We start from the raw sequence: 26,166 nt of genomic DNA on the forward strand, positions 1-26,166 counted from the left end.
TTTGACATACTGGGCATTCTAGGTACTGCATTTTGGCTGTTGACACCATGACTTGGCCCAAAAATGAGTTTTCCAAAACACAATCAATGGAAAAGGAGTGCAGTGCATCAATATTATTTTTTAACCAACCCCTCTCTTCAGGTGAGCAGCATCAAACCTACAAATCTGGGAAAAAATCTTTCAGACCTCAGCTTTTTAGTAAGAATTAGGTATAAAGTCTGGCTGTTGTCCCTCAGAGTGGATGCAAAATAATGAATGTCAGTGTTCATGAAGTGTGGTCAGGTGTTTTTGTTCTGCTTTTTGACAGAGAAGTATGGACAACGAGGTTTGGCATTCTTTAAATGTCACATTTAATGTTTTCATCACTATTTTCCAGATGGAACCTTTTGGGTAGATCTCACACTTTCCAAAATGACAACTGTCAACTGAATACCTAGGCCTTAAGTTTGATTTACAGCGCTTAAACGCAGAGTTTCATAGATACATTTATCTACTGTGTATACTGCAACGTTTATTCAAATTACAATGCATCTGATTAAAACATCAAATATACAAACATGGTTTAGGACAGCAAATTATAGGAATCCAAATAGTCCAGTAGTTGTTGAGTTGTGATTAGTCTCTCACACAAAGTTTGTCAGTTGTTGCTCTACAATTTTTCCAAAATGAGCATCATTTGATTCAAGTACTTCATTCCAACACAAAATAAAAACATATAGGAAACAACTATATCTACACAAAGAGTTGATACATGCGATGTGGAGGGAGAGTGACGGCGACTGCTACCGACTGTGTTCATTCCTGAGAAAATTCCCATCCAGTTTCCAATAGACACATTTCTATTATCTCCTTTTCTTTTTGTAAGAGTGCTTGTTGAATGGGTGAGAGGTAATCCACAAGAATGAAAACACACAGCATCACTGAGCTTAGTCTTCACAGGAGTGGATTCTCTCTCTTAAGACTGTGACCGTGTGACAGAAATCAAACTATGAGCTTCATCAGGGTAAATCAGTAGAAAAAAGTCTGTTAACCCACAGACCTGGAGATACATCCAGGTACTTTCATACTTTTGGCTGAGAGGGTTCCATGCACTGACACTTCAGAAAACAACAGCATACAAGAAAACAGTGTTAACAGAGAAAGAAAATGAAGAAAAGAAGAAAATGAAGAAAAGCATCCATGGTTTGACAAGACATTAAGAAACACACTGCAAACACAAGCAAACAGAGACGCACTAACAATCGCACACAATAATGTAACTAAGTTATAACATGTCCCCCAACACGTACGTGTCGGGGGACACAAAAAACTGATCAGTAATGAGTAAAAGGCTTCCGGTGGGCTGGTATTCACATTCTGGCAGAAACACGCTGCTGTGCGGGATGTTTGGAGACAGTGGTGGCGTCTGTTAACAGATGGTCCATCACTACAGAGACTGACGCAGACCTGCTGGTTGGTTCTGAAGGCTGATATCTCTTCTGTTTGATCTCAGTGAGTCCAGTTATTTATCATCTCTCCCATCTTTAATCACAGCAGCAGCCTTCACTTACTAGCTGCATTTGCTAAGCTGCAACTAATCTGAGCGGCAGTCATCTCAGGACCATCACAGCACACCACAGTAACACACAGTAACACAGCAGGCGGGTTTTTCTGCGACAAAGTGAATGTGTTATTAAGCCAGGAGAAGAGCTAATGTGCCTGTTGTGTTTCTTACTTTGCTTGTGTTTTGTCTTTTTCCTCAAAAAGCTGTTGTGCATTTACAGAAAAACTGAAATGAAAATGTTTTTCATCATTTTCTTTCCTCCGTGTTTTGTGCATTTATTCTTTTACATTTACTGCAGCAGGCAGAAGAGGCCACAGCGTGCAGTTATCTGAAAATAACCACCCTGCGCCCTCTCACACCTGCGTGAATAAATGCATTATTAAATATTTCTTTCATCCTAGTAGGGCTGGGTTCTGATAGACAGTTCCACTTCAGATCCAGGTCTCAGCTGAGAAGGATCAAGAATGACTAACACGTCTCATTCTGAACTCTCCCTCCTCTTTTTCATTAGCAAACCCTTTCACACATCAGAGTCTGAAGCCGAAAGGTGATCGCAGATCTAAAGTGAATCTGTGTGTTTTAGGTCTAACTTTAGTTACTGACAAATGTTGAAAGCCAAACCTCCAGCTCAGTTCAGTAAGAGACGGGAAAGGATTCTGATCCAATTATCAGATTCACCACTGGACTCTGATTTGATGAACAGCTACTGAACACCAGCCTGAAAAGAAGTCCAGAGGAGAAGGTGGTTTATCGTGTGATTATCTGAAAAATGAACTCTGTCTGAACTCGAGTCGTTGTCACTGAGCTTGGAACACAGCTGCTGTGGCGGACGCAGTGACTCTCCCTCCCCCATCAGGTCCTAGTCTATCAAAGAGTGAAAATTGACTAACAGTCAGGAAACCCTTGGCCATTGGTAGGGCTTTGTAATACAAACTTCTGATGATTCAAAATGTCTGTTGAATGCTTTGCACTTGGTTAGTGCAGGAAAGGTCTGAGAGTGGGGGTGACAGGGGGCAGTATATATATATATTTATATATATATTTTTGTAATAATTTCAGTATAAAAGCTTGAATGGACATTCAAGTGTTTTCAATTCATCCCCACATGAAATCAGAAAAGTGTGGAGGTAAACAAAGCCAAGTTATTGAGCCCAAGAGGTAGAGACCAACACGGTGAATCCTTTATATACATATTCACACAGTGTTGCTGTGATGAAATCATTAACAACAATAACGAAAGGCTTCTCCTTAGATATATATCTACAACTCTGCTGTACACACAAGATATAGCTAAACACGACTGTGTATTCTGTGAATCGTTGTCCTCTACACGTTCCTAGTTGCAGGGTAAAAATCAAGAAAATATATATACATTTGTATGCAAGTTTTAAAAATAAAATTAACTTCACAGCCTTAGAAATGTGCAGGTTAATACAATTTCTATACAGTGGTATTGTTTATTAGGTTGGTGTGTAGATCTGCTTTCTCTATATAACATATGTACATAATCATACTTTGAGGTGAGAGGAGAATGCATGCTATAGGACACCAGAACAGGAATAGAAAACAATTCTAAAAATATATTAAATAATTTACTTCAAAGCTCTTTTTTTTTTTTTTTTCTGGAGACAGTGTACATGTATGAGGAGGAGCAGGGGGACACTTGAGCACTGGATTAGCATTTAGAAAAACCCACAGAGATCGAGACCGTGCCATCACTTATTCATCACTCATATGCTACTTGTTTCGGTTCTGTGGTGAGCTGCTTGAATGAATCCATGAAGAGGAGTCGGTCTGTAAGCACGTGCTGATACAAAGAACGAATGAATGAACACCCTTGAAGAAACGATACTGCTGGTTTAACTGCTTCTTCACCTTGGTACGTTTTCAGTTTGAGATTTTTGTTCAGAACATGATGATGACAGTTCTCATCTGTCCCTCCTGTCCAAAGAAGAACAAGCAGAGCAGACTTCCTGTTTCACAAAGGCAGGCTCCACGGGAAGACTGGATGTCGCCTGCTATGATGGGTTTCTCTACAATCTGGCTCTCATTCTCACAGTGTTGGGCCACCATCCCCAACAGCTCTAAGAACATCTGGAGGACACACAAAAAGACTATGGCGTCCTCATCACATCTGTCCCTTTCACCTGAATGGGAAATGAAGCACTTGTTTGAAGCGTGAAACCAGTGAATCAGCAGACGTGTAGGACAGGAAACCTCAAGGTTCCCACACCCACAGTCTGAGGAATGACTGGAAGGATGTCCTCGGTGTTGACGTCCAAATAAACGGTTCAGCTAACATGGCTGAAGTGTGATCACAGGTGAAACGTCCCCATGATGTGCTACTGGACAGCCCTGTCACAGTCCAGAACCACACCTGGTTGTTGTGCATCTTAGAACTACAGGATGCCCAACAATCAAAGTGCTGTAAAATGTTCTGATGAACAACAGGAAGTATGGCCGACACTACAAAAATAAGAGCCAGACTGTGAAAAATGGAGGAAAGGCCAACAGGCTGTAGAGGTTCTTCATTTAACTTCTACATACAAAGAGCGAGTCAAGCAGATGTCACGGGGGGTGGGGGGGGGGGGACTGGAAAGCTGACGTGTTTCATTTCAGTCAGTTTCCTCCTCAGACTCTGAGGTAACATTTGCTCAGTTTGGCTGAGCCCAGCAGAGACGTTAGCAGGCACACAAGTAGACAGCACACATTCCTTCATAAAACACAAACAAGAGCTCAGTTAGGCTGGACAGGACTGTTCAGCCATACACCGGCACTCAGCACAGAGTATTAGCAGATGGGTGGGGGGGTGAGGGGGGGGGGGGGGGAGGGGGGGGGGGGTGAGGCCTCCTGAAGGCCGGGTGAGTTGTGTGGTCTTGTTTGGAAGCAGGGTGTAGTATAAGGATAGCTTTTGGTCTGGATCATTTCCTGTTCACACAAAGCTCCACAAAGTGTTGTTCATGTAAGATTCATTAAACCTTCACCTGCAGGACTAAAACCATCTCAACAGCTACACACTGTTCGCAGAGTCGGTTCCACTGTGAGTGGGTTCATTCTTCCTAACACACATCTGACCCAGACAGGTTCAGCTTCATTACAAACGTTTTTTTTTGGGGGGGGGGGGGGCCTCATGTATAAATGCTTGCATACATTCATCACTGAAATCATGCACAAAATATCAGATACATGCATACATTTATAGGCTTTAATACATGTACAGTATACATGTATGTAAAATCTAAATGCGGGTTCCATTGCTGTACTCATACCCTCTCACCTAACATTTGAGAATTTGTGTATTCCCCTCTGTTCTTTGATCACAGTTAAAATATCCAAGGATGCATCATTTATACACAAGGCTCCTCATCTTTGGCAAATGAGCTGTCACATCAGTAAAACCGTGGTCAGACGTGCAGGGGGGGACAGAGGGTGTGACACACAGGCGGTCACGCCTGGAACAACTCATTTTTAATAAGTTTATATGCGTCTGTGAAATACTGGGGAGCTTTCAGTTAGGAAAACACAATTACAATCGATTGTCTGGATACGAAGCAGAGCTGGGCTGAATTAACCAGTGCAAGAAGGATGGGTGTCAGAAAGCAGAGCAGCCTGATCGTATGGGGAAACCAATCCAACTGCGATTAGAGAAATTTTAAAATAGACATCTTTTTTTTTTTTTTTTTAAATTGGTATTAATATATTCAGCAAAAAAAAAACGTACTTCATATAGCAGTTAAATCTAATCTATGTGGAAGTGAACAGATGGGTTTGTTTCAAACATTCTGATTTGGTCTACAGAGCTTCTGTGTCATTCATTTGCATACCAAACCCTCCACTACACCCCATAAAGCAGTCACCAGTGGATTTCTCTTCGTTTGCTTCATATGTTGTGGCATACACACAGCAGACCTGTGAGTCCTGCTCTCCAGTGAAATGCTACGCAGATGACAGAAGACGCTGAGATGCATTCTTGTTCCCAGTTTAGCAGCTTGTCATTTGGGAAAGATGATAACACAGCAGCAGCGGCAGCAGCGGCAACAGCAGCAGCAGCAGCAGCAGCTATTCCCACACCAGCGGAGATGGAGGCATTTCAGAGGGCTGAGCCACTGTGGAGCTGTTCAACAGGAGGCCAATAAGCGGGTGAACTTCATGTTACACTGCTAACTACAGACACTTGCCACTTAGTTAAATGTGTACTGGTTCAACAGGTTCCTGCAGTTAAAAAGATGCAGGAAGATCCTTCTCCAGATGAAGGACAGCCTCTCTAAGTGATGTATTTAGGAGATTTGTAATTACAGTTTTACGTAACGCAATACTTTGACTGGTTTGAGTGTTAGTGATGACACTTTTATTTGTCATCTCCGTCAGATTCAGATAACACTGATCTCAGCTGAGTGTGTGTGTGTGTAGACAGGTGTGGATGTTAGCCCAGCTTAGCACAAAGACTGGAAACACTAAAACTACCAGCCTCACACCATCAGAAAGTAAAAACAATGCACCTTCCTATAAATCTGAAGCTGTCTGATTAAAGAGTATGTTTGTGTTATCATCATCATCATCACACACACACGATACACAATCTGCAGTTGTAAGACATTTCATGCTGCTGTGTTATGAACTAAAGAGCCTCCTCCTACCTGATAAAGCTTTTGAAAGCAGCTGACTGAGGGTTAATGCAGAGTGGCACTCGACTCCCCTTCTGCTGTTCCAGAATGAACTGATGGATGATCTCTGTCAGGGAGAAACACACAGCGGCAGAGAAAGTTTAGGAAACAACGTGGTCCTTTGATTTCTGTCTAAGTGGTCATGGATCCATACGATCCCTATGATCCATGACCACTGGACATGGGTCATATGGATCCCTTCTTTGGAGAAATCGGCATCTTGGACCTCTAGAAAGTGGTCTTTAGCCGCAACAATGTCATCATTACTGTCAAAATGCAGACCTCTGAGGTCCTCCTTCATGTTAGGGAAGAGGTGAGGGTGATAAATCAGGTGAACAAGACAGGTGTTTCAAATCCACATTCCTGGATGGCAGCCCGACTCTGTGGGCCTGAGTGTTGTCCTGGTGGAAGAGCACTCCTCTTGTAAGCTTCCCACGCCAAATGTTCTTGATTTTGTCCCATAGCTGTCTCAAGAGATCAGCGTTGTACGATACTGCAATGGTGGTGACCCTTTTCCAGGTAGTCCACCAGCAGCACTCCCTTTGAATCCCAGAGAACTGAGACCATCACCTTGCTTTGGCTTTTTGAGTGTTTCCACTGTTCTGATTGTTCTTTTGTCTCTGGTTGGAACTGACGGACCCAAATCTTACCAGTGGTTACAAATTACAAGAGAAATCTCTCTCAGGATCCACCTCAAAAATGGCAACATTGTCCATTGACATTTTGGGCCAAATTTGAGTTTCAGGATCCAGTGAACTGACACCTCAGTCATGTGGAGGTTGTTGTGGATAACTGCATGGACACGTTCCTGGGAGATACCCAGCTCTGTGGCAATGTACCACTGTGGTATTTGTCTTTATCTGTCAAGATTATGTCATGGATCTTGTCATTGGGTTCCTGTGTGGAATTATTGCCTTAAGCAGATTCAAAAAAGCTCAATTTGGGGAGGCCATGAAGAAGGACTTCTGGTTGGCCTCAAGGAAGGTCTGGCAAAGCATCCAGCATCTCAGGCAGGCAAAGCAGAGCTTGGCCTTGGCAGGTTTTCAGCGGGGGAGAAGAACTGGGGATATTGTTGGGTGGAAGGAACACTAAAAGAAACTTCTGACCCCTTGTCACCAGTTCTGTTTGTGATCTCGATGGGCAGGACTTCAAGGCACAGCCAGGGGGAGGAGACTCTCTGGTTTGGGGGCTGCAGAACTGCATCTCTGCTATTTGCAGATGATGTGGTTCTGTTGGCTTCATCAAACCGTGATCTTCAGCATGCACTGGGGTGGTTTTCAGCCGAGTATGAAGCAGCTGAGATGAAGGTCTGCACCTCCAAGTCTGGGGTCACTCTACATCTTTTTTTCTGATCCATTTCTTCTTCGTTTCAGCCACAAAGACTGACCAAATGCATTACTTGGTAAGATATTCTACAGACCCACTCTGGCAGACTGTGTTGTTTAGTGAATGTGAACCAAACAGACCGAAAGAATCATAGCAAACCGCAAACAGAAGCAGAAGCAGCAGCAGCGGATGAACGTACCTTTGACCTGTCTCACAGAGCTCAGGTTCTTCTCAAAGCCATCATCAAACTTCAGATTAGTGACAGGCTCAAAGTCACTGGTGTAAACACGGCCAGAGGATGTGGTGTAGCAGCACTTGCACATGCATGTGTGGTAACGCAGTCGACCCTCGTCCAGGTAAGGGTGAGCCAGGGCATCCTTCGCTGAAATCCTCTTTGACTGGAGACCACACACACGGAATAAAACCAGTAAGAACCTTTGTCTTAGTCTCAGAATACATTTACAAAAGAAATCAAAGAAAGGAAATGAATAATAGTCATCAATATGCACATTAGAAACAACTGATCTGGTGCTGCATTGGCTGCTGCTGTAGGGTAATTAGCCACAGTTTATGTTCTTTAATAGATGTCAAATCGGACTCTTTTGACCTGAAGCACAGGTGTCGTGCACTGCTGTCATGACAGGCTGTGGATACCGTGTTATACTGCTCATGATCTGTTAATGTAATTATATATTCACTTTCATTCGATAACAAAACATAATGTAAAACTGTGTCACTCACTGGATCAAACACCAGCATCCTGCAGAGGAGGTGGACAGCTTCATGGGTCGCTTGGCTGGACAGTGTGTAGAGAACAGGAAGGGATGGCTGCAGACAAAACAAACAACACAGCATCAACCTTACATGTACACATGTACCAAACCATATCTTTTAACCGACTGTGTTTCTTAGAAATGTGCCATGAAACACAGCGATGTGTCGGTACAATGAGGGGGGAAGCTGATGCAGACAAGGATGTATGGAATGTACTAGGCCCCCAACATAGTCTCTGCAGGGTGGGGGAGGCTGATCTGAAGTCACTGTGGAGTGATTAAGACTGCTACTGGGGGTGGGACTTTTACCAAAGCTTCCTGAGGAGGTGCTCACCACACAGATTCCACTCTAAGGTCTCAGCGTGGTCTTCAGCTATGACTTGTGAACCAAGCAGAGCAGTTAGTCTGCACTGTAGCACCATCTGCTGGCTGCTGTGTCTCAGTGGAGACTCATTTCTCATCGACTTAGACAAAGATAAGAAAATCACGCATTTGAATAATAAACTGTTTTTGTTTTCACTCTACTGTCGTAATCATATCCACGAATACCAAAGTCACGTTTGATCCTGAAGTGGATATGTGCTCCAGGCTGTCGTTAACACCCAGATAATCCGATATAAGAGCAGGAGTCCACAGTGCTGTGTCCATCGGAGGAGAGCTCAAGCTCCTTCTGACTCGCAGGCTATCTAGCGATTCTCTGCCATTCACTGACTCTTCTTCTATCCACACTGTTTTACCTCAGATTACAATGATGAGCAGTTAAATGCTGTTTGCAGAACAACCAGAATGGTTTCGTCTTTTCAGAAAGACAGATGTGCTACCTGTTTGTGAGGTCCTCTGAGAATGTGTGCACGCGCGCCTTCACACGCCGTCCTCATGGCCTCCATAGAGGGAGTCCCCAACAGGTCAGTGATTAAATCCAGCTACAAGCCAACAGGGACACACACACACACACACACACACACACAAACTATTGCTTCTATTCAATATCTTAATTTATCATAAGCTGAACTCAACACTTCCTGCAGATTTTTCAAATTAAAACCCTATATGTCCTTTTGTTTAAAAACACTAGGTGGTACCTGCTGAATGGGACTTTGGGCTTGGAAGAGGATGCGTCTCCCCAGAAGCTCAGCGAAGATGCAGCCCACAGACCAGATATCGATGGAGTTGGAGTAATGCCGGCTCCCCATGAGGATCTCTGGAGCTCGGTAGTACTGTGTCACGACTTCCTGAGTCATGTGACGTGACTCGTCTGACTCCTCCACACGCGCCAGGCCAAAATCACAAATCTGGAAGACAGTTATTCAACTGTTACTACACCTGCTGTAATCTCAGCTTCTCTTTTTTTTTATCCTCAGAGCTGGAAGGTTTTTTTTTTTGCCTTATAAGAACAGTTGTCTCTCCTGCTTAACTGGAAACAACCAGCGTGAGTGTTGCTCATATGATGTTTCCCACACAAGACTATACTAAGCAGTCCACCCATGTATATGAACAGCTGCCATGGAGCTGAATCCAGTCCTTTCAAAGCTAAGATTTACATCAGAAGCTCCAGAGGCTTAACTCTCTGATATCTTCAGTTGACATGAAACAGGGAAGCCCCATAGGCACACACCTTGAGCACACAGTTGCTGTTGACCAGGAGGTTGCCAGGTTTGATGTCTCGGTGTAGAATGCCAGCAGAATGAAGGTATTTAAGTCCTGGTGGGAGTGATGGTGGAGGAGGAGGAGGAGATGACAGAAGAGAGGACTGCATCAGATATAACTCATGATATCACTCATGCAACAAACAGGATGAGCGAGTGTGCCGACACTGTAAACTGGTGTCTGCTCATATACAGTATGTGTGTAATATAGTAAAACTGTAGATCAGTTCTCATACATTGTTAATGTACAGAACATCATTGGGTTTCATTCATCACCACTACAGGCATGAATTCTGCACAGGCGGGGTGTGTGATGTCTGTCAGTACTGTCCAACAGCGAGACTGGAGACAGGGCCTGCTCTGACAGGACTCCCATGGGACAGGACAGGTTATATTAAACTGGGTTCTCAGGACTGGGATGGGATCGTAAATAAAGCAAAAGGGTTTGACAGGAGTCTAGAGAACATTTACCTGTTATTAGAGTTATTTTACACACTGAAGCTGTTTGGAGTCAGAATTATTGGTGGAACATAAATAATAAAAAACTTAGTTACGTGCATCATAAATTCTCAAAAGCTGAGTCTCAATGGATAACAGCAAACAGAAGCAACAACTTTGCCTTTGTTTGATTGCTGTTAAGCTGCCATCAATGAAATTCAACACTTCCTGCGCCGATATTTCACATTAAAAGCCTCCCTAAGGTTCAAAGGATACAACTCTTTTGCTCCTAAAAGACTGCATTTAATTGGAAACATCTATAAGACGTGTTGAGTGTCACTGACTCACAGGCCAGGTATACAGAGTGCTCCTCGCTGTTTCTTGTTACTCTCTGTCCACTTTGCTTTAGTGAGAGTTGTTATGGGCTGCTGTAAAAATGAAAACGTCCCACCAGGAGCACTGATTTCCTCAACACTGACATTAATTTAACCTGTAAAGATAATGTGTAAAGGTACATTTTACTCCTATTCCTGTTCAAGTGAGGACATCGAATGGACTGAACGTGAATCAGTGTGGTAATAATGAGATGGAAAGAGGAAGAGAAAGAAAAGAGATCATACCTCGTAGAATCTGGTAAAGAAAAACTTTGGCGTGATCTGAGCTCAGAGGCTGCGGCGATACGATAATCTTATGGAGGTCACTTTGCATCAGTTCAGTCACCACATAGCTGACCAATGGGAAATTAAGGTAAAACACAAAAACACAATCCAAGAACGCAACAGTATATTTGACTGAGAATCACTGGAAAATAATACTGTTTCTAAAGCTGTACTGTATGTTTTTTTTTTTTTTTTAATCATAGTTCCAGTTTCCACGTGTCATGAATGGCCTTATACTCAGGAGCAGCTTTACTCCATTCCCTCTGTCCTTCTCTGTTTTAATTTGTAATAAACTAATAAACAGTGGTGCAGTAGTTAGCACTGCTAGCAGTTTATGGGTTTGAATTGTTTCAGTGGGGCTGGAAGCCTTCCTGTGTGGAGTCTGCATATTATCCCCAGGCCTGCAGGGGTTTTTTTTTTTTTTCATCTGGATACTCCAGCTTCCTTCCACAGTCGAAAAGACCTGCGAGTTCATTGAAGACTCTAAATTGCCCATAGGTATGAATGTGAGTGTGAATTGTTGTTTATTCAGAAATGCTAGTTCTACTTCATTCTTTGTAATCACCACAGACAGTATGGAATACCTGGGTATGCATCACACCTGTACTGGGTGACGCAAGCAAACTGATAAAGGGGCCCACCTAAAGAAACGGGTCATGTATGTTGTTAGCATCAGCTAGCATCACTGCTTTAGCACCTATGCCAGCAGCCTCATCACTTCTCAGCTGGAGCTGGAGTCCCTCCTCCAGAGGCTGCACAACCAGTGCTCATCTCTGAACCACTGGCTCTTAACACTGACACACTGGAGTCCAAGTTTGCCCAGATTAATGCCATTCTTTCTTTCTTTCTTTCTTTCTTTACAGCCTGGTGGCACCTCCGCTGCTGCCACTGCGGTTTCAGAGCCAACACTTCAGGTCTACGATGAAAGTGATAACCTAGCTACCTTACCCTGTTTCTAGGCAATATTATGTGGATGTAGCCTCTGGGAATCTTTTTTTTTTTTTTTTTTTTTCTAATAACAAAACAAAGGGAGAAGATGGGTTGATATTAGTCATCATGTTTGTCCCTATTTTTTAAATGTGTTCTTAGAGGTATTTTTGATATGACTGGACAGCGGTCAGTAAAGAGGTGACAGGGTATGTGAGGACAATGACGTAAGACTCACTCACCAGCATCACTCGGAAGACATTGTGATACAGAGACATCCAGAGACAAACAACCATTCACGCTCACATTAACTTCTCCCGCCAGAACGGGGAGAACACAGAAAAACACATTACACGCACCAGGCTGCTTCATTCTCTCTATGAAAAAAATGAAGCAAACCCAATAAACTTAATTGGAAGACAAAATTTCAAAGGGCCAGAGAGTCCTGAGTCAGCAGAATGTCTCAGCTATAAAGGGAAATCCACCTGGCAAAGGCTGCCTGAAGTGAGCTGGTGAGAAACACATCCTGATTATCATCCTGTGTGACTAACTACACAGCCCTGTGTACTCCGCTAGAAATAAAGCCTGACACCTGACGCTGCAAAGACAAACCACAGAAAAAGACTGTTTCCACCAACTGTCACAGATGTTTCAGTCTTACAGTCAGGAAGGAGCAGAAACGACACCCTGAGCATCTCTGGAGGAGGACATGTCAGCTGCTGCTAAATAAAGTTCATTCCATGAGAAACATGTCAGGCCAAAAATCAAACTCTGCTGTCTTCAGATCTGTGTGCTCTCTGCAGCTGGAACCTGTACTCAGCTAAAGACAAGCTCCACTCTGAAACACAGCTGAACAATCAGAGAGCTCCTGTGTTTCAGAAACTCAAAAGAGTGAGACCTCTTCTCTCCACATGATGGCTTCATGTCATGTTTCATTTTGTCCTGTTAATCTGTCATTCCATCATATGAGCTCAATAATATAAAATGACTCAGATGAGGACAGGCGTAAAGTCATAAGTACTTCGCTATTTAATACAGAAGAAAACTTTAGTAAGTGATGATTCTCAGATGTAAGGAGCATTTTTATGATTCCTAAGTGGATTTGTGGATGTTTCTTTTCCATCTGAGATAAAAATGTCCTCAGGAAGTGAGTGTCTATGTATTCAGATTTGACTGAGTTTGGACTCTTGAGAAGTAGAAAAGTGTTTGAGACAAATCTGTCACAGCCAGTACAACTCCAACTACTGACAAATTACAATGACTTAACTTCCTACTAGTTTTACAACACCTGCATACCTGGGACCCACCGCCACATACCCCCAGCTGCCTAGGTTTTCTGCCTCCAGCCCAATACAATGGAGGTGAGTGGAATTCACTCTGTGGGGCTCACCCTGATGAAAACATATTAGAAAGTCCAACACAAACTAAGAACTTAAGGACACGTTCATCAACATCAGCATAAAGTAGTTCGAACAAAAATGTCGGGGACATTTTTTTGGAAGATATTGCGGATGAGTTTTCAAACGTAATTTCAGATTTTATCTAGAGCTCTAGTTTTACAGTATAAGACTATTTATGTTGTTAAAGCAATGTTAATGCCAGCTAATACCACATACTCCAGTTTGATTAGAATCTACAATTCAAGTCAATTGTTCATTAGAAACTGGTAACTGACCTTGACCTTTCAAACTGCTGTTTCCTACTATGTGATTTCTCTGTGTTTTAGTACTCCGATAAGTAGGAGAAGCTGCAGTCTCATGAAAACTGTAACCAATAAAGGTCCAGGTCAGAGAGTGATTTTAGAGAGGCACTACAGAGCTGTTTCAGTGCCTGAAAATAACCCACGCTGTCTGACCACAGCTTTAGAATCACTCACACTGACCTATCAGTACAAGAATCCATCAATTTATCTTTCAACCGACCAACGGTAAAGGATACATTTCCTCAAAGTAGTCGATGTGTGGAGGTTGTAGTATGTCCAGAGCGGAGAGAACCTGAGGAGAAAGGTGAAGCCAAGTTAATACCAAGTATCTGTAAGTGGATGTTATTGGAACAGCAACACCTAACAGAAGCTTTGCATTTACACCTGGTATCAATAAGTGTATCCATATCTAGATCTGCCCACACTGTGATCAGAGCTCAGTATCCGACTGAGATAAGCCGAGCTGGAACCACGGTGCGTCTCATATGACGGGAAGTGATTGGGGATACTCTCAAAGGTTAGGGTGAGGGCTAACCCTCCCCCTATTTTCACTGTCAGTGGAAAAACTTTGCAGAGTCACGTGACCTTTCAACTACTTAAGTCTTTATTTTTTGTGTGTGAATGAGGTCAAACTGTAAAGAGGTCCTTCACATGTGGCTCAGGAGCCAGACCGCCTCACAAGGTGTGAAGGGGGTGTGTGAGAGTGCGTTTGCAGCATTGCTTCGTACTTACATTTTCATGTTTGAAGAAACACAGCATCTTCAGCTCCCGAAACACCCTCTTACAAGATACAAGGTTTTGGAAGACATTGGGCATCTTTTTGAGGGCAACTCGCTTTCCATCTCTGGGGTCCGTCACTGACCTGGGTGAACAGGACAAACATTACATATTACTAAGATTCAGTGGCTCTTATGTGGAGTTAGTTTGCTTTGATCACACAATCACTACAACAGTTACTGAATACGTCAGACACTAATGGTCCCCAGAGGCTGATTCCACTTCAGAAACACTTTGGTTTACAACACAATTCCATGAAATATCCTGTGGAGAATAACTCCTGTTGCTTTTGGTTTATCCTTCACCGTGTTTGCACCCTTCTTAGTGATTAGTCAAAGAATGTTTAGGTGCAGTAACACAGAGGTGGAGGCCTCGTGAGGAACATAGCAGGTGTAAAGTAAGAGCATTTCGGCTCGACACACGATACAGCCCTTCAGTGCAACCTTCAGTGAGCCTTTTCAAATAGGATCAGTCAAGGTAGACAGATGGCAGTGGACTTAAGACCCCAGGTTTCACCAACACTGCACTCAACACCACGAATAAGCTCGCAGTCTCAAACCACAGGATCCTGAGATGAGCACCCAGCAGCCACAGTGCTATGGAATGGTCATGCAGCTCGAAATTACTGCTAAATCTGGGCTTAATTTACTTTTGCTGTTTATTTTAAACAAGCTTTTACTCTTAGTTTAGACATTTTAATGAGTATAACTGATCAGATTTCAGCAAATGTCCTGATCAACTCCTGTTTATTTTTGCTCTCCTTGCTTTCCTCTGTTTACCTGCTGTCTTGATAGATTTAGTGCAATTTACTTTTCTAATGCTCTAATTCAATCAGTACGACAGTCATGCCATTCTCACCACTCTGCTGCTGCAAGTTTCTTTCTTTTAACACAAGAAGGAGATAAACACCTCACACACCGTGCCTCCAACCGGCCTCTTCAAACAACAAACAGTGCCTCATCTGAGAACTGCCCGAGCCCGAGCATCAACCAGTGCAAAGACCCCACTGAAACTATGTGTTTTATTAAGGGGTCCAAGCAGCAAAACTGCAGGAACCCTGTTGTTTTTGTTTTTATGTTTAGGGTCCGAGCACGGTTCCTGCCAAGGCCCGAAAGGGTTCTTGGTTCCTGAAGAGATTATTATTATTATTGGAGGGGGCTGGGGACCACACACGATTACCGTTTTGAAATTGCTCAGATTTTAATTTTTTTTTAGGGGTCCAAGCCTGAGGAGGCTGAGGGTTGTGCATCGCTCATTCAAAAACCTTCCATGCATGCATTCCCTGAATGTTGTGATATAGGCCACACCCATTTCAGCCAGCAATTTTTTTTTTACCCACAAAAAACCTGCTTTTCCCAAACTCGAGAGTGTGCGTGCGATCTGTACAAAACTTTGCACACACAATCTATGGACACTGATTATCAAATGTTATCAACAGAATCTTGATATATCAATGTGTTTTGATGTTTTTATCAAAACCAAAAGGTCATTTGACTCATGAACACACTGAAATATCAACCTGAAATTCAAGACAGGTGTTTGATGGTACTTCAGAAACCAGGTGAATAGTGTGCAGTTTTTAGCAGAATATTCACACCTTTTTCACTGTGTTTAAAGGTTAAACAGATAAAAATACCATAGTTTTGCAGGTAAGGTTACTGCTTCAGTTTCAATTAACAATCGCTCCCATTAACTAAGAGGCACTTTTGCTGGAAAAATCATGAAATATGCTAAAAGTAGCATTTCAAATTGGGCACGTTTACACAATGTAAAAAAAATAAAATAAAAAAATAAAGATGCAAAACCTATTTTTTTTAACTTGACTTGTACTCCCACAATGGAAGTGACATTGTATCTTTGCATAGGTCTGACCAATTAACACGAAACTTGGACCAGCAGTTTGCTGTGCCATACTGAGGTCCTGCTGAAAATTTGGTGCAAAGTTTAAAAAAAAAAAAAAAAAAAAAAAAAATTGTGTTACTCAGTATTCAGTGTTTCACAGTATTCAGTTTAACTTAGTATTCAGTGTTATTCAGTATTCAGTTTTAGCGACAGACCAAGGACTTGTCTTTGTTCTTGTTAGATCTTAGTGCTTCATTTGACACCATTGACCATCACCTCCTGTTACAAAGACTGGAACATCTAACTGGCATCAAAGGAGCCAAACTAAGCTGGTTTAAGTTCTACTTACCAGATCAATCTCAGTTTGTACACTTTAAAGATGAATACTCCATGTATGCAAAAGATAAATATGAAGTTTCACAAGGTTCTGTGCTTGGACCAATTTTATTCACCTTATAACTTCCACATAAAATAAACTTCCCCTACAAAACATTACAAACATGACTGTGGCTGGGTCACTCGGGGACATTCACAGAGTTGTCCCTCAGCCACGACTGTGTTGTCTTGGCTGTATGCTTTGGGTCATAGTCTTTGCAGGAAGGTGAACCTTTGGCCCAGTGTGAGGTCCTGAGTTCTCTGGACCAGGTTTTCATCAAGGATTTCTATATGCTGTGCTCTGTTCAGCTTTCCCTCAACCTTCGTTGGGATGGTACTGAGCAGGTGATGAGCTGTGCCTGGTTTCCTCCAAACATGATGTCTCTCAGTCGGAGAGTCCTATAGGTGCTTTTTACAGCTTTCATGTGTCTTTGATTGAGGAGAGGTTTCATCTGGCCACTCTGCCATAAAGCCCAGACCAGTGGAATGCTGCAGTGATGGTTTTCCTTGACTCCACTCAGGGTCTCTGGAGTTCAGCCATCAGGTTCTTGCTCATTTCTCTTACCAAGGTCCTTCTCCACTGAGTCCTTGCTCAGTTTGGCCCAGTGACCAGCTCCAGGAAGAATCATGGAGGCCTCTGTGCTCTTGGGAACCTCCAATGCAGCAGACATTTGTTTGTAGTCTTCTGCAGATCTGTTCCTCCACACAGTCCTGTCTCTGAGCTCTGCAGGCCGCTCCTTCATCACGACTTGGTTTTTACTCTGATTTGCACTGTCAGCTGTGTGACCTTATGCAGACAGATGTGTGCCTTTCCAGGTCATGTTCAGTCAATTGAATTTACCACAGGTGGACTCCAGTCAAGGTGTAGAGACATCTCAAAAATGATCAACAGAAATGGAGGCGCCAATATAGCAGACATGATGCACATACAAGGTTATATATAGTAGTGATGAATGAATCATCATTGCTGGTATGGGGACATGGTTATATGCAACTGATCTGGGAGACAAATACAGAGCAAGAAAGAAAAGTCATTCAAGATGTGATGAATGATGCTTCCGTCACAGCTGCTGCTATGACCTTCTTCTCAATGGAGACAACCCAGGACACACCAGAGACACATTCTCCATCTGCAACCCTCCAGTCTGACTCAGAGAAGCTTAACTGGATCAACACACACCTCCTTAGTATAGTTGACATTTATGTAATGAATGATAAGATGGTAAGGGCATACAGAGGAATGGGAAATGAAGAAGAAACACAGGCTTAGACATAGGCCCAAAAAACACAGAGTTAACGACAAACGCTGAGAGAATTCACAACATATTCATGGCTTACCACGGACAGCTGAAGACCAGGACAGCAGAGAGCCCTGGTCTTCGGCTGTGGATTCTTTAAACTAGCTTTACTAGAACAGGATTTCATAAAAGAAGATGATAGACAGAGGACTGTCCGTCTCTGGAAATTCAGAACGCTTCACTACGAGCAAGTAGGCAGAGACACATACAGCCTTTGAGGAGCACTGAAACTTCAGTTTGACAAATATGCACTTCAAAGTCCTGGTGTTGCGCATTGGCTCATGGAACAGGACCATGACGTTGTGGGAATGGCAACAACATTGCCTACGCCTCGCAAAAAAATGTAACGGCCAAACAAGGGGCAAATAGGCAATCTGATATAGCCCAAGAAATGAGTCAGACCACTGGTGAGCTGACACGGTTAACGAAGCACTTTGATGAGAACTGATGAAATAAAGCCAGAATCAAGAATACGTATACAGAACCAAATAAGGAGGCTGACACTTCTGAAGCAGTCGCAGTGCTTCATACCAATAAAGTTTTAAATCAGGAAGAGTATTCACCACATTCGAAAACTCAATGGCCAATCCTTCGCTTAAATGCTGCTGAATTGGAACAATAAGCACAAAAGGAAATTCCAATTAAAACAGGTGGCACAGTAAATGTCTGTATTTATTGTCAGATAAACAGAAAAGTACACATTATAAGGACAATATAGAATTTTGCCAATCAGGCTAGTTATTGCAATGAATGTTTGTTGTTGAACATTATGTTGTGATATAGTTTGGAAGCAAATCCTGGTCCTATACTCAGCATACGCAAGTATGATGTGGAAACATGATGCCTCCAGAGCAATGGATTGAATGAAAAGTGTCTCCATATTTCTATACTGTGGAATTTTTAATGAGGGGGAAGGAGTATGAGCCATTTTAAGTATTTTAATGTGTTACATTTTATTCTTTTCCACAAAAACCATGTCACACATGCTTTAGGGTATTTCTGTATTCCTTAACACATGTGTGGAGAGGATCTTGAACTATAAAAAAACAATGTCACATTTCCAAAGACATCAAGAACACTCACGCTGTCCTCATCCTCACAGCAACCCTCCTCTACATCACCCGAAACCTCTTGACCCAGGGTTCAAGCCTGGGCTTCATCCACCGTGAAGACTTGTACACTGCAAAAAGTGTCAATGCGAAAAAGCCTATTGTTTGAATCAAGTACTTTCCAGGGATCCATCTCACCCTGCTCTTCCAAAGGCTGACACGTATGGCCTCAATGTCAACTCCTTTATGGTTGACACCTCTGAAATCAACACCCATTCCAAGAGCTGAAGTGGAAATTTCAACTTTGCGAACAGACGATGGGTGTTTGAGCGAGCTGAAAACACGCAGTTTGACGTCTTCTGGTGTCTCTGAATGTTACATGTCCACCAATCTATTTGCAGAAACATCTCCGGGTACCTTGTGGGTAACATGCACTTTGGACCCAGATAAATTTGAAAACATCAGAGTACAGCAGCGAGCACTCAGCTCTACTTTTCTGGTAGCAAGCCTGCTGTTGTCTCTGTTTGGGCTTTTAACAAGATCATTGTTACATTCCAAAACATTTCCTCAACTTGTGTCTCACAGCTCTGGAGGCTGGGGCAGTAATTGCCAGGGGTGGCACAGAACTGGGTAAAAGAGATCTAAATTTGCCAGCATTTCCACTCCTCTCTCTGTGAAAGGAGCTACACTCCCATGACCTTTTCTCCTGTAAATAAAAATACACAATACAAAGAGTGATTTGCCAAAAAGAAAACAAATAATATGCATACCGAACGTTTGGTTTGATTGAGTTCTAAATTAGATGCACCCGAATGGAAAGATTAGATCAACTTATTGGTACGCAGCTTCAAAGTTGTACTAAGGATTTTTGACAAGATGGTGCTCAAGTAAGCAAGGAGACTGGAGTAAATGATAATAATGATGTAAATGTGATAATAAATCAACACTAACCCAGCATTTATTGGCCAAGTATGTTTACACATTCAAAGGATTTGACTGCAGTTTAGTGAGATAAACACACACCCAATTTCAGAAATATCCATATGCTATTGTTATATACAGGTGAAACTGTTCTGGGATCTGTAAACAGGATGCAAAGAAGAAGTGAGGACAGAAATATTCAATGGGAAAAAAATATATATATACAACCTGTCATGATATAATGTTACAGTGGTGAGTGAAATGTGTTGCACAGTTTGTATTTAAAATAAATCTCTGTCACTTGTAGATACAGTGGTTATTACAACTGAGTGTCCCTGGATTACTGCACGGTGCCATAGTGAGGTAAATGTTCACCCAATACAGTAACCTTAGCTAATGAAACTAGTTAATCATCATTTAGTCTCACCAGCATATCACCATATGTACTTGGTCCACAGCAAACCCCACCGGTCGGTCTCCCTCTGTCTTTGCCAACAAATGTTTCAGGTCATCTGTAGACACTGGAATACTGGCCAGCAGCTCCTTTATTGTCCATGCCTGGATCTCACCCAGCCTACGCTGTAATTACGCCCCCCTGACTGCAGGGTTTTCACCTGGGCCTCCATTATCGTGACCAAGGGGGGAAGCTTTTTCCGTAAACAGTGAGCAAGAACGCAAGACCGTTCCTGTTAGATGGCAAATGTTGTAAACATATTCTTTGCAAGGTCTTTACAACCATTCACCAAAAGAACCAAGCAGACCTCTGTCTCTGTGCATGATCCAAGCCTTTGTCAAAATGTGTCACTTCCAGCATGCAGGGTTGCTAGTTCTCAGGTTTTTGTGGTTGATTCCCATGGAAAACTGAAAACAGAAGGGAAGCACGAAATACGCAGCCAACAGATGGTTTCTACCCACAATTTACAACCAGCAAGTCAGACAAGAAGAGAACTATAGAATATCACCAGACTCATCCTTTAAGGATGGGAACTAGAAACACACATCAACTGTACCACTCTGCCTAATATCGCTTTATTTCAATAATCTTTGCCTTTTAAATGATTTTTATGTAACTGACAGCTCACTCTCTGACAGGCAGAGAGTGAGCAACAGAAAGAGAAACTAAAGTGAAACCTTAAGAAGTGTAAATGTATCGGTGGAGGATCAGAGTAAAATGCTTACAGATTAGGGAAGTCACAACTCTGGTAGTCTGTACCAATACCACTGACACACACACACACACACACACACAGTCAGTGTGAGTCAGTATTTTAGATTGTCGAACATGGTGACAGGCAGACAGAGGTGTGAAAATCTTCATTTAAAAAGTCATCATCATATTCTCACAGACTGAATGACGTCAGAGCGCCCAGCTCACATTATCAGCTATGTTGACCTTTAGAGGATAACCTATGGTACCTGTGGTGCTGTTTGAATGTGGAAGAAAATGAAATACTTAAACGTGAAATCAGTATTTCCCCTAAGATTTTTTTTTTCAGCAGCAGTGCTGTTGTGCACGTGAACCTGTATTTATTAGCATCAGTGGAGCAACAGTTTAAAACGACCGTAGGATCATTATAGGCAGAGTTATTCATGTGTGGCCTGTGTGTCCTCTAATGAATGAGTGAATAAAGAATGAAATGCCTCTACACAGAAAATGACTTTCACTATTTTTATTGAACGTAAACATATAGAGATAATATAAACCTGATGAGCCAGTCTATCAGATTGAATCTGTCTGACAGTATAAGTGTACAGCACAAAGTTGTACCACTTTAGTCTGAGACTGTACCTTTTGGAAGGGGATCAGGATATGAAATAAAACCATTTTGATTCACTTTCTACAGGAAAAGAAACGCTCACACCATTTTTGACAAATGAAAGATCGCATTTTAAACTAAAAGCCTCAGCACCCATTAACATCCAAGTAGTGACTTATTTGTTTGCACATCAGCAGCAGAACAACAAACACTTTTGCTTTATTAATTCTCAAGCTATAAGCTTTACATGGCAGATAAATAAACAAGTATACGATGTACAAACACTTTGCAATCATTTGGGCGTTAATGTGGTGCTGACATTGAAGGTCTATGCTTAAATTTTTATGTTTCATTTCTTAAAAATGGTCTGAGCACAAACTTTTATTCTGTGTGCACAAACAAACTGAAATTGTTTTATTCATAACCTGATGACATGTGGGGGGGGGGGGGGGGGGGGGGGGGGGACCTCACAGAGGTGCAGGGTTTGCACAAGGTAACCATTTAGCTTGGCTTGTACCAGTCACTTAACCCTGGATGATCGGAAACATTCACTTTGTTGGACTCAGTCCTGATATTAAGACTTTCTGTTGGGAGAGGGACGCAGGTCTACCTTGACAGCAGCATCTCCAGGGTGAAGCTGCTGCACATGCACTCATGAACCACCTATGTAGGACTGCTGAGCAGTCACATCACTGTGCGTGCATGTGTTCATGCATGTGTGCGTGTGTGGTAGGGTTCCTCCTCGTTTCGTACTAGCCTCAGTCAGATGCACACGGTGTAGACAGCGCAGGCTGCAGTGGCTACAGTTCACACTGAATATTACCATGTTCACCACTGCTGAACACATACAGGGGAAACACTGGAACATGTACACCAACAGCAGGTTAGTATAGGACAGAGATATCATTCTGGCAGGAACTGTTGCTTTTGTCCAAGGTCAATACCAGTGTCCACATTGGCGGGGAAGACAGGTTAAAGACACATTATCTTGGTGTTCTTGGTGGACAGCAGAGGCTGAGATACTTTGACTTTCAGTCTAAAGTATGAGTCAACCACCAAAATCAATAGATCCTACATATCCCATAATGCCACTTGTTAGCATCTTTCAAGAGACCCTTCCTGCCTGTTCAATGTCCACATCTTTGCCACAGTGTCACATCTCGACCTCCTGGTATCAAACCAAACTGAATGAAACTAGAGCTGTCACCACAGCACTGACTGGGATTCACCTGCTCTGCTGGGTAACACCTGTTCTCCCATTTAATACACGATGTAGACATTACAGCTGAACACGGTCATCAGCAGGCTGCACTGTGCCACAGAGTTTGAACAAAGCTGCAGATCATTGGTTTTTCATGTCACGACAGTCGCTTCATGAGTTTGGTCATTCATCACAAAGAACATCACCACACTGCTTTACTGTTTAACACACACAGCTTAAACACTAAGTAAATATGGCGTGGAGTAAAGGGGAACTGGCTAAAACCTGTATGAACACAAGTCCAGTTGGCTGGGAAAATATAGTGCAGTGCACTTACCAGACTACCCCAAATGCTCCGTAGCCGATGGGCCTGTCAGGCTCTATGTCCAGATGCTGTTGTAGGTGGTGTGAGTGTTGCTGCTGATGCTGCTGCTGCTGCTGGTGCTGGTGGTGGTGGTGGTGGTGGGCTTTGACAGCAGCGGCGGCGGCAGCTTGAACCTGGGCAGGAGCCGCTGCTGCCGGCCCGGGGGCTTGTCCGGGAGCAGGTGAAGGGAAGTACGGCTGCTGCTGCCCAGGGTTGAGCATCACCGCCGCAGCAGCAGCCGTGGACGTGTGCTGCTGGACCGTGTGCACGGCTGCGGCGGAGCCGGGGTGCTGCAAATGGTGCTGGCCAGCGTGGTGGTGGTGGTGCATGTGGGGAGGCGGAAGGTGCTGGAGCTGGTGGTGGTGGTGCGGGTGATGGGCAGCCACTGCTGAGGAGCCACCGTTGTAAGCAGCCATCATTTTTGGAACATTTGTAGCTGCTGTGCCGCAAAGAGCCATCCACTGACACTACAACGCCTCCTGTCAGAACTTCCTTCTAAAAGTGATGCTAATGGCTACCAGGCTGCAACACTGCCACTCATGAAACTTTAAGACAACATACAGAAAACTGAGCTGAGTTCTAAATCATCCAGCAGCAGCTACTTCCATCCTGTGGGGAGAGAAAGCACTGTGCTGTGCCTCTTTATCATAATGCCAACAAGGCTCTGACCCACTTGCTGTAAATTAATTTTGTGGCTGGCACACCATTAGCCTGCTGTGGCCCAGGGCTAATGATGGAGAGAATATCATGAGCATGTAGCTCCAGCAATGAGCAGCCCACTCTAAAAAACCCTGTGCAGTGCCCCTACTACTAAAAATGGCAACTCAAAAAGACTTAATCGAAAATAACCCGCACCCCCCTCAATAAAGAAAAAGTCGGTGGTCCTAGATGTCCCTCATGATAGAGATGGAGCCCCCCCTCCCTCCTGATAGCACAGTGTGATCTAGAGTCTGTCACATGGGAGGCAGCAGCGCATTCATCCTTTAAAACTGTCCAAGTTTGCCACACGCCCCGGTCCAGCACCGTTGCTCTTCCCACCCCCGGGGCTCGGACCGGTTTGGAAATCTCATCTATTCCTCCAAAGTGAATCCTCCTCCAGACTGCTCCTCCGTAAACACGGCTAATCTCCGGCCGTAATTAACGCTGCTGATCCGGTGCAGAGGAGGTGTATCCCAAGCCCAGGCCACAGTACAGAAGGCAGGCAGGCAGGCAGGCAGGCGGGCCCAGGCCTCGGCCGTTCGCTCCACTCACATATTATTACACCGATCCACCGAGCCGTGCGCCAGGAAACAAACCCCCATCACTGTGCCAGAGGACGACGCTTCAAGGCAGGACTCAGAGCAGGGGCAGAGAAACCCTCACACGCGGCTGGGAGACAGCTTCTTTCCCCCATCGACAGCGAAGTGTTTTGCTGTGTTGTTCTGTGTCCTCCTGCGGCTCACATCAACGGACCCAGGGAGGATAAATAACAATGCGGGAACAAAGTTAAACCCTTTTAATGCGGGATCAGCTCTCCCGCTGCCAGGAGCTAGGAAGAAGACAGGAGTGATGAACCTGACAGCTTGGAGCTAGCTCATAGGTGTCCGTATCAAAACAGTCGTCCCTCCGTCCGTGTCCGTGTCGGTGTCGGTGAGCCCTGCTGTCAGCGGAAGAACAGGAAGCCGCCCGGTTGAACCGCTACGCTTCGGGCCCACGACGCTCCGCTGCCGCTGACATGATCAAACTGTCGGTCACAAGGCAGCTGAGATGAGCAACGGATCCAACATGGTGAACAAAACCCGAGCTACTCGGCGCTGAGATTATGCACGACGGACGACCAATCAGCGGCCGCGCTGCCGTGACGTCACGGTAATCTCCCTGATTGTCATCGCGAGCAGCCAGTGGCGCGTGAGGGCTGGGGTGACCGCGGGGCTGAGTGCAGCTCTCGAGCACCCGAGACATCCTGAGATGAATCCAGCGGAACGTCCGCTGATGCACACACCGAAAAGCCATAACAAAGTACAGACCAGAGAGGACGACGAGCTCAGAGGAACACGGAGATCACAGACCCAAACACGGATCGCCGGTCCTACTGTTACCTGAGGAACTGCAGCCTACCTCTGGGTGTAGTGAGGGTTTTTCTGCAATTTTTATCAGTTTTTGTCATTTCCATTTTAAATAAGATGAATCCACCGTTTAATTTGAAACACGGTCACAAGTGACAGTGTTTCTGAAGTGATAACTGCAGTAAGTCTGTTGGACAGTGTAACAGGGCGCTCAGAGTCTTTTGAGTTTTAGTACTGTGTTCACTGTGTGTGTCAGTATCACAGTAAATCCTTCTCTTGCAAAGCACCATGACTCTCCACCTTTGTCTGATGCCCCGGGTTTAATAAAGATTTAAAAACTGACGTTTTCTAACGTTCTTTCTAGTGAAATATTCACACAGTAATTACACTGAGATGAGAGGAGACTCACAGACCTTCTGAGTGTCTGTGAGGAGTCCTCCAGGTCAAGGTATTTCTAAATATTATTCTAGGGCACCTGGACTTGTTTGAGCTTCTTGAGCATGTTTCACCTTCATCCGAAAGTCTTCTTCAGTTCTGACAGACTTCTGATGTAGAGGTGGCTGTAGTTCAGGAGACAGACCGTCGTCTGCTAATCAGAAGGTTGGTAGTTCAATCCCCAGCTCCCCCTTGTCCATGTGTCGAAGTGTGCTTGGGCAAGATACTGAACCTCGAATTGCCCATAGGTGTGTGTTAGTTAAAGCACTTAATGCTAAAGTAAACAAAAGTGCAAGACTAGAAAAGTGCAATATAAATGCAGTCCATTAACAGTTGTGAAGTCTAAATATTCAGCTATAACAGCAGTGTATAGAATAGGCTGCATAACAGTGTCGATATGAAGCCTCACAGCACTATTTAGTTT

The 26,166-nt window shown here is 43.7% G+C and overlaps 1 protein-coding gene across 1 annotated transcript; it reads right to left on the reverse strand.

The window, feature by feature from the left end:
• Positions 1 to 5,182: 5,182 nt before the first annotated feature.
• Positions 5,183 to 25,034, reverse strand: nlk2 (nemo-like kinase, type 2). Its single transcript, XM_041045642.1, has 11 exons — positions 23,236 to 25,034; positions 14,411 to 14,540; positions 13,915 to 13,970; positions 11,011 to 11,117; positions 9,922 to 10,007; positions 9,389 to 9,598; positions 9,128 to 9,229; positions 8,275 to 8,361; positions 7,733 to 7,931; positions 6,181 to 6,274; positions 5,183 to 5,657 (listed from the first exon to the last, which is right to left on the reverse strand). The coding sequence occupies exons 1-11, from the start codon at positions 23,718 to 23,720 to the stop codon at positions 5,603 to 5,605; spliced, it is 1,611 nt and encodes a 536-aa protein (XP_040901576.1). The 5' UTR covers positions 23,721 to 25,034; the 3' UTR covers positions 5,183 to 5,602.
• Positions 25,035 to 26,166: the final 1,132 nt, after the last annotated feature.

The sequence above is a fragment of the Toxotes jaculatrix genome, chromosome 9 (genome assembly GCF_017976425.1).
Source record: "Toxotes jaculatrix isolate fToxJac2 chromosome 9, fToxJac2.pri, whole genome shotgun sequence".
Taxonomy (NCBI): Eukaryota; Metazoa; Chordata; class Actinopteri; family Toxotidae; genus Toxotes; species Toxotes jaculatrix.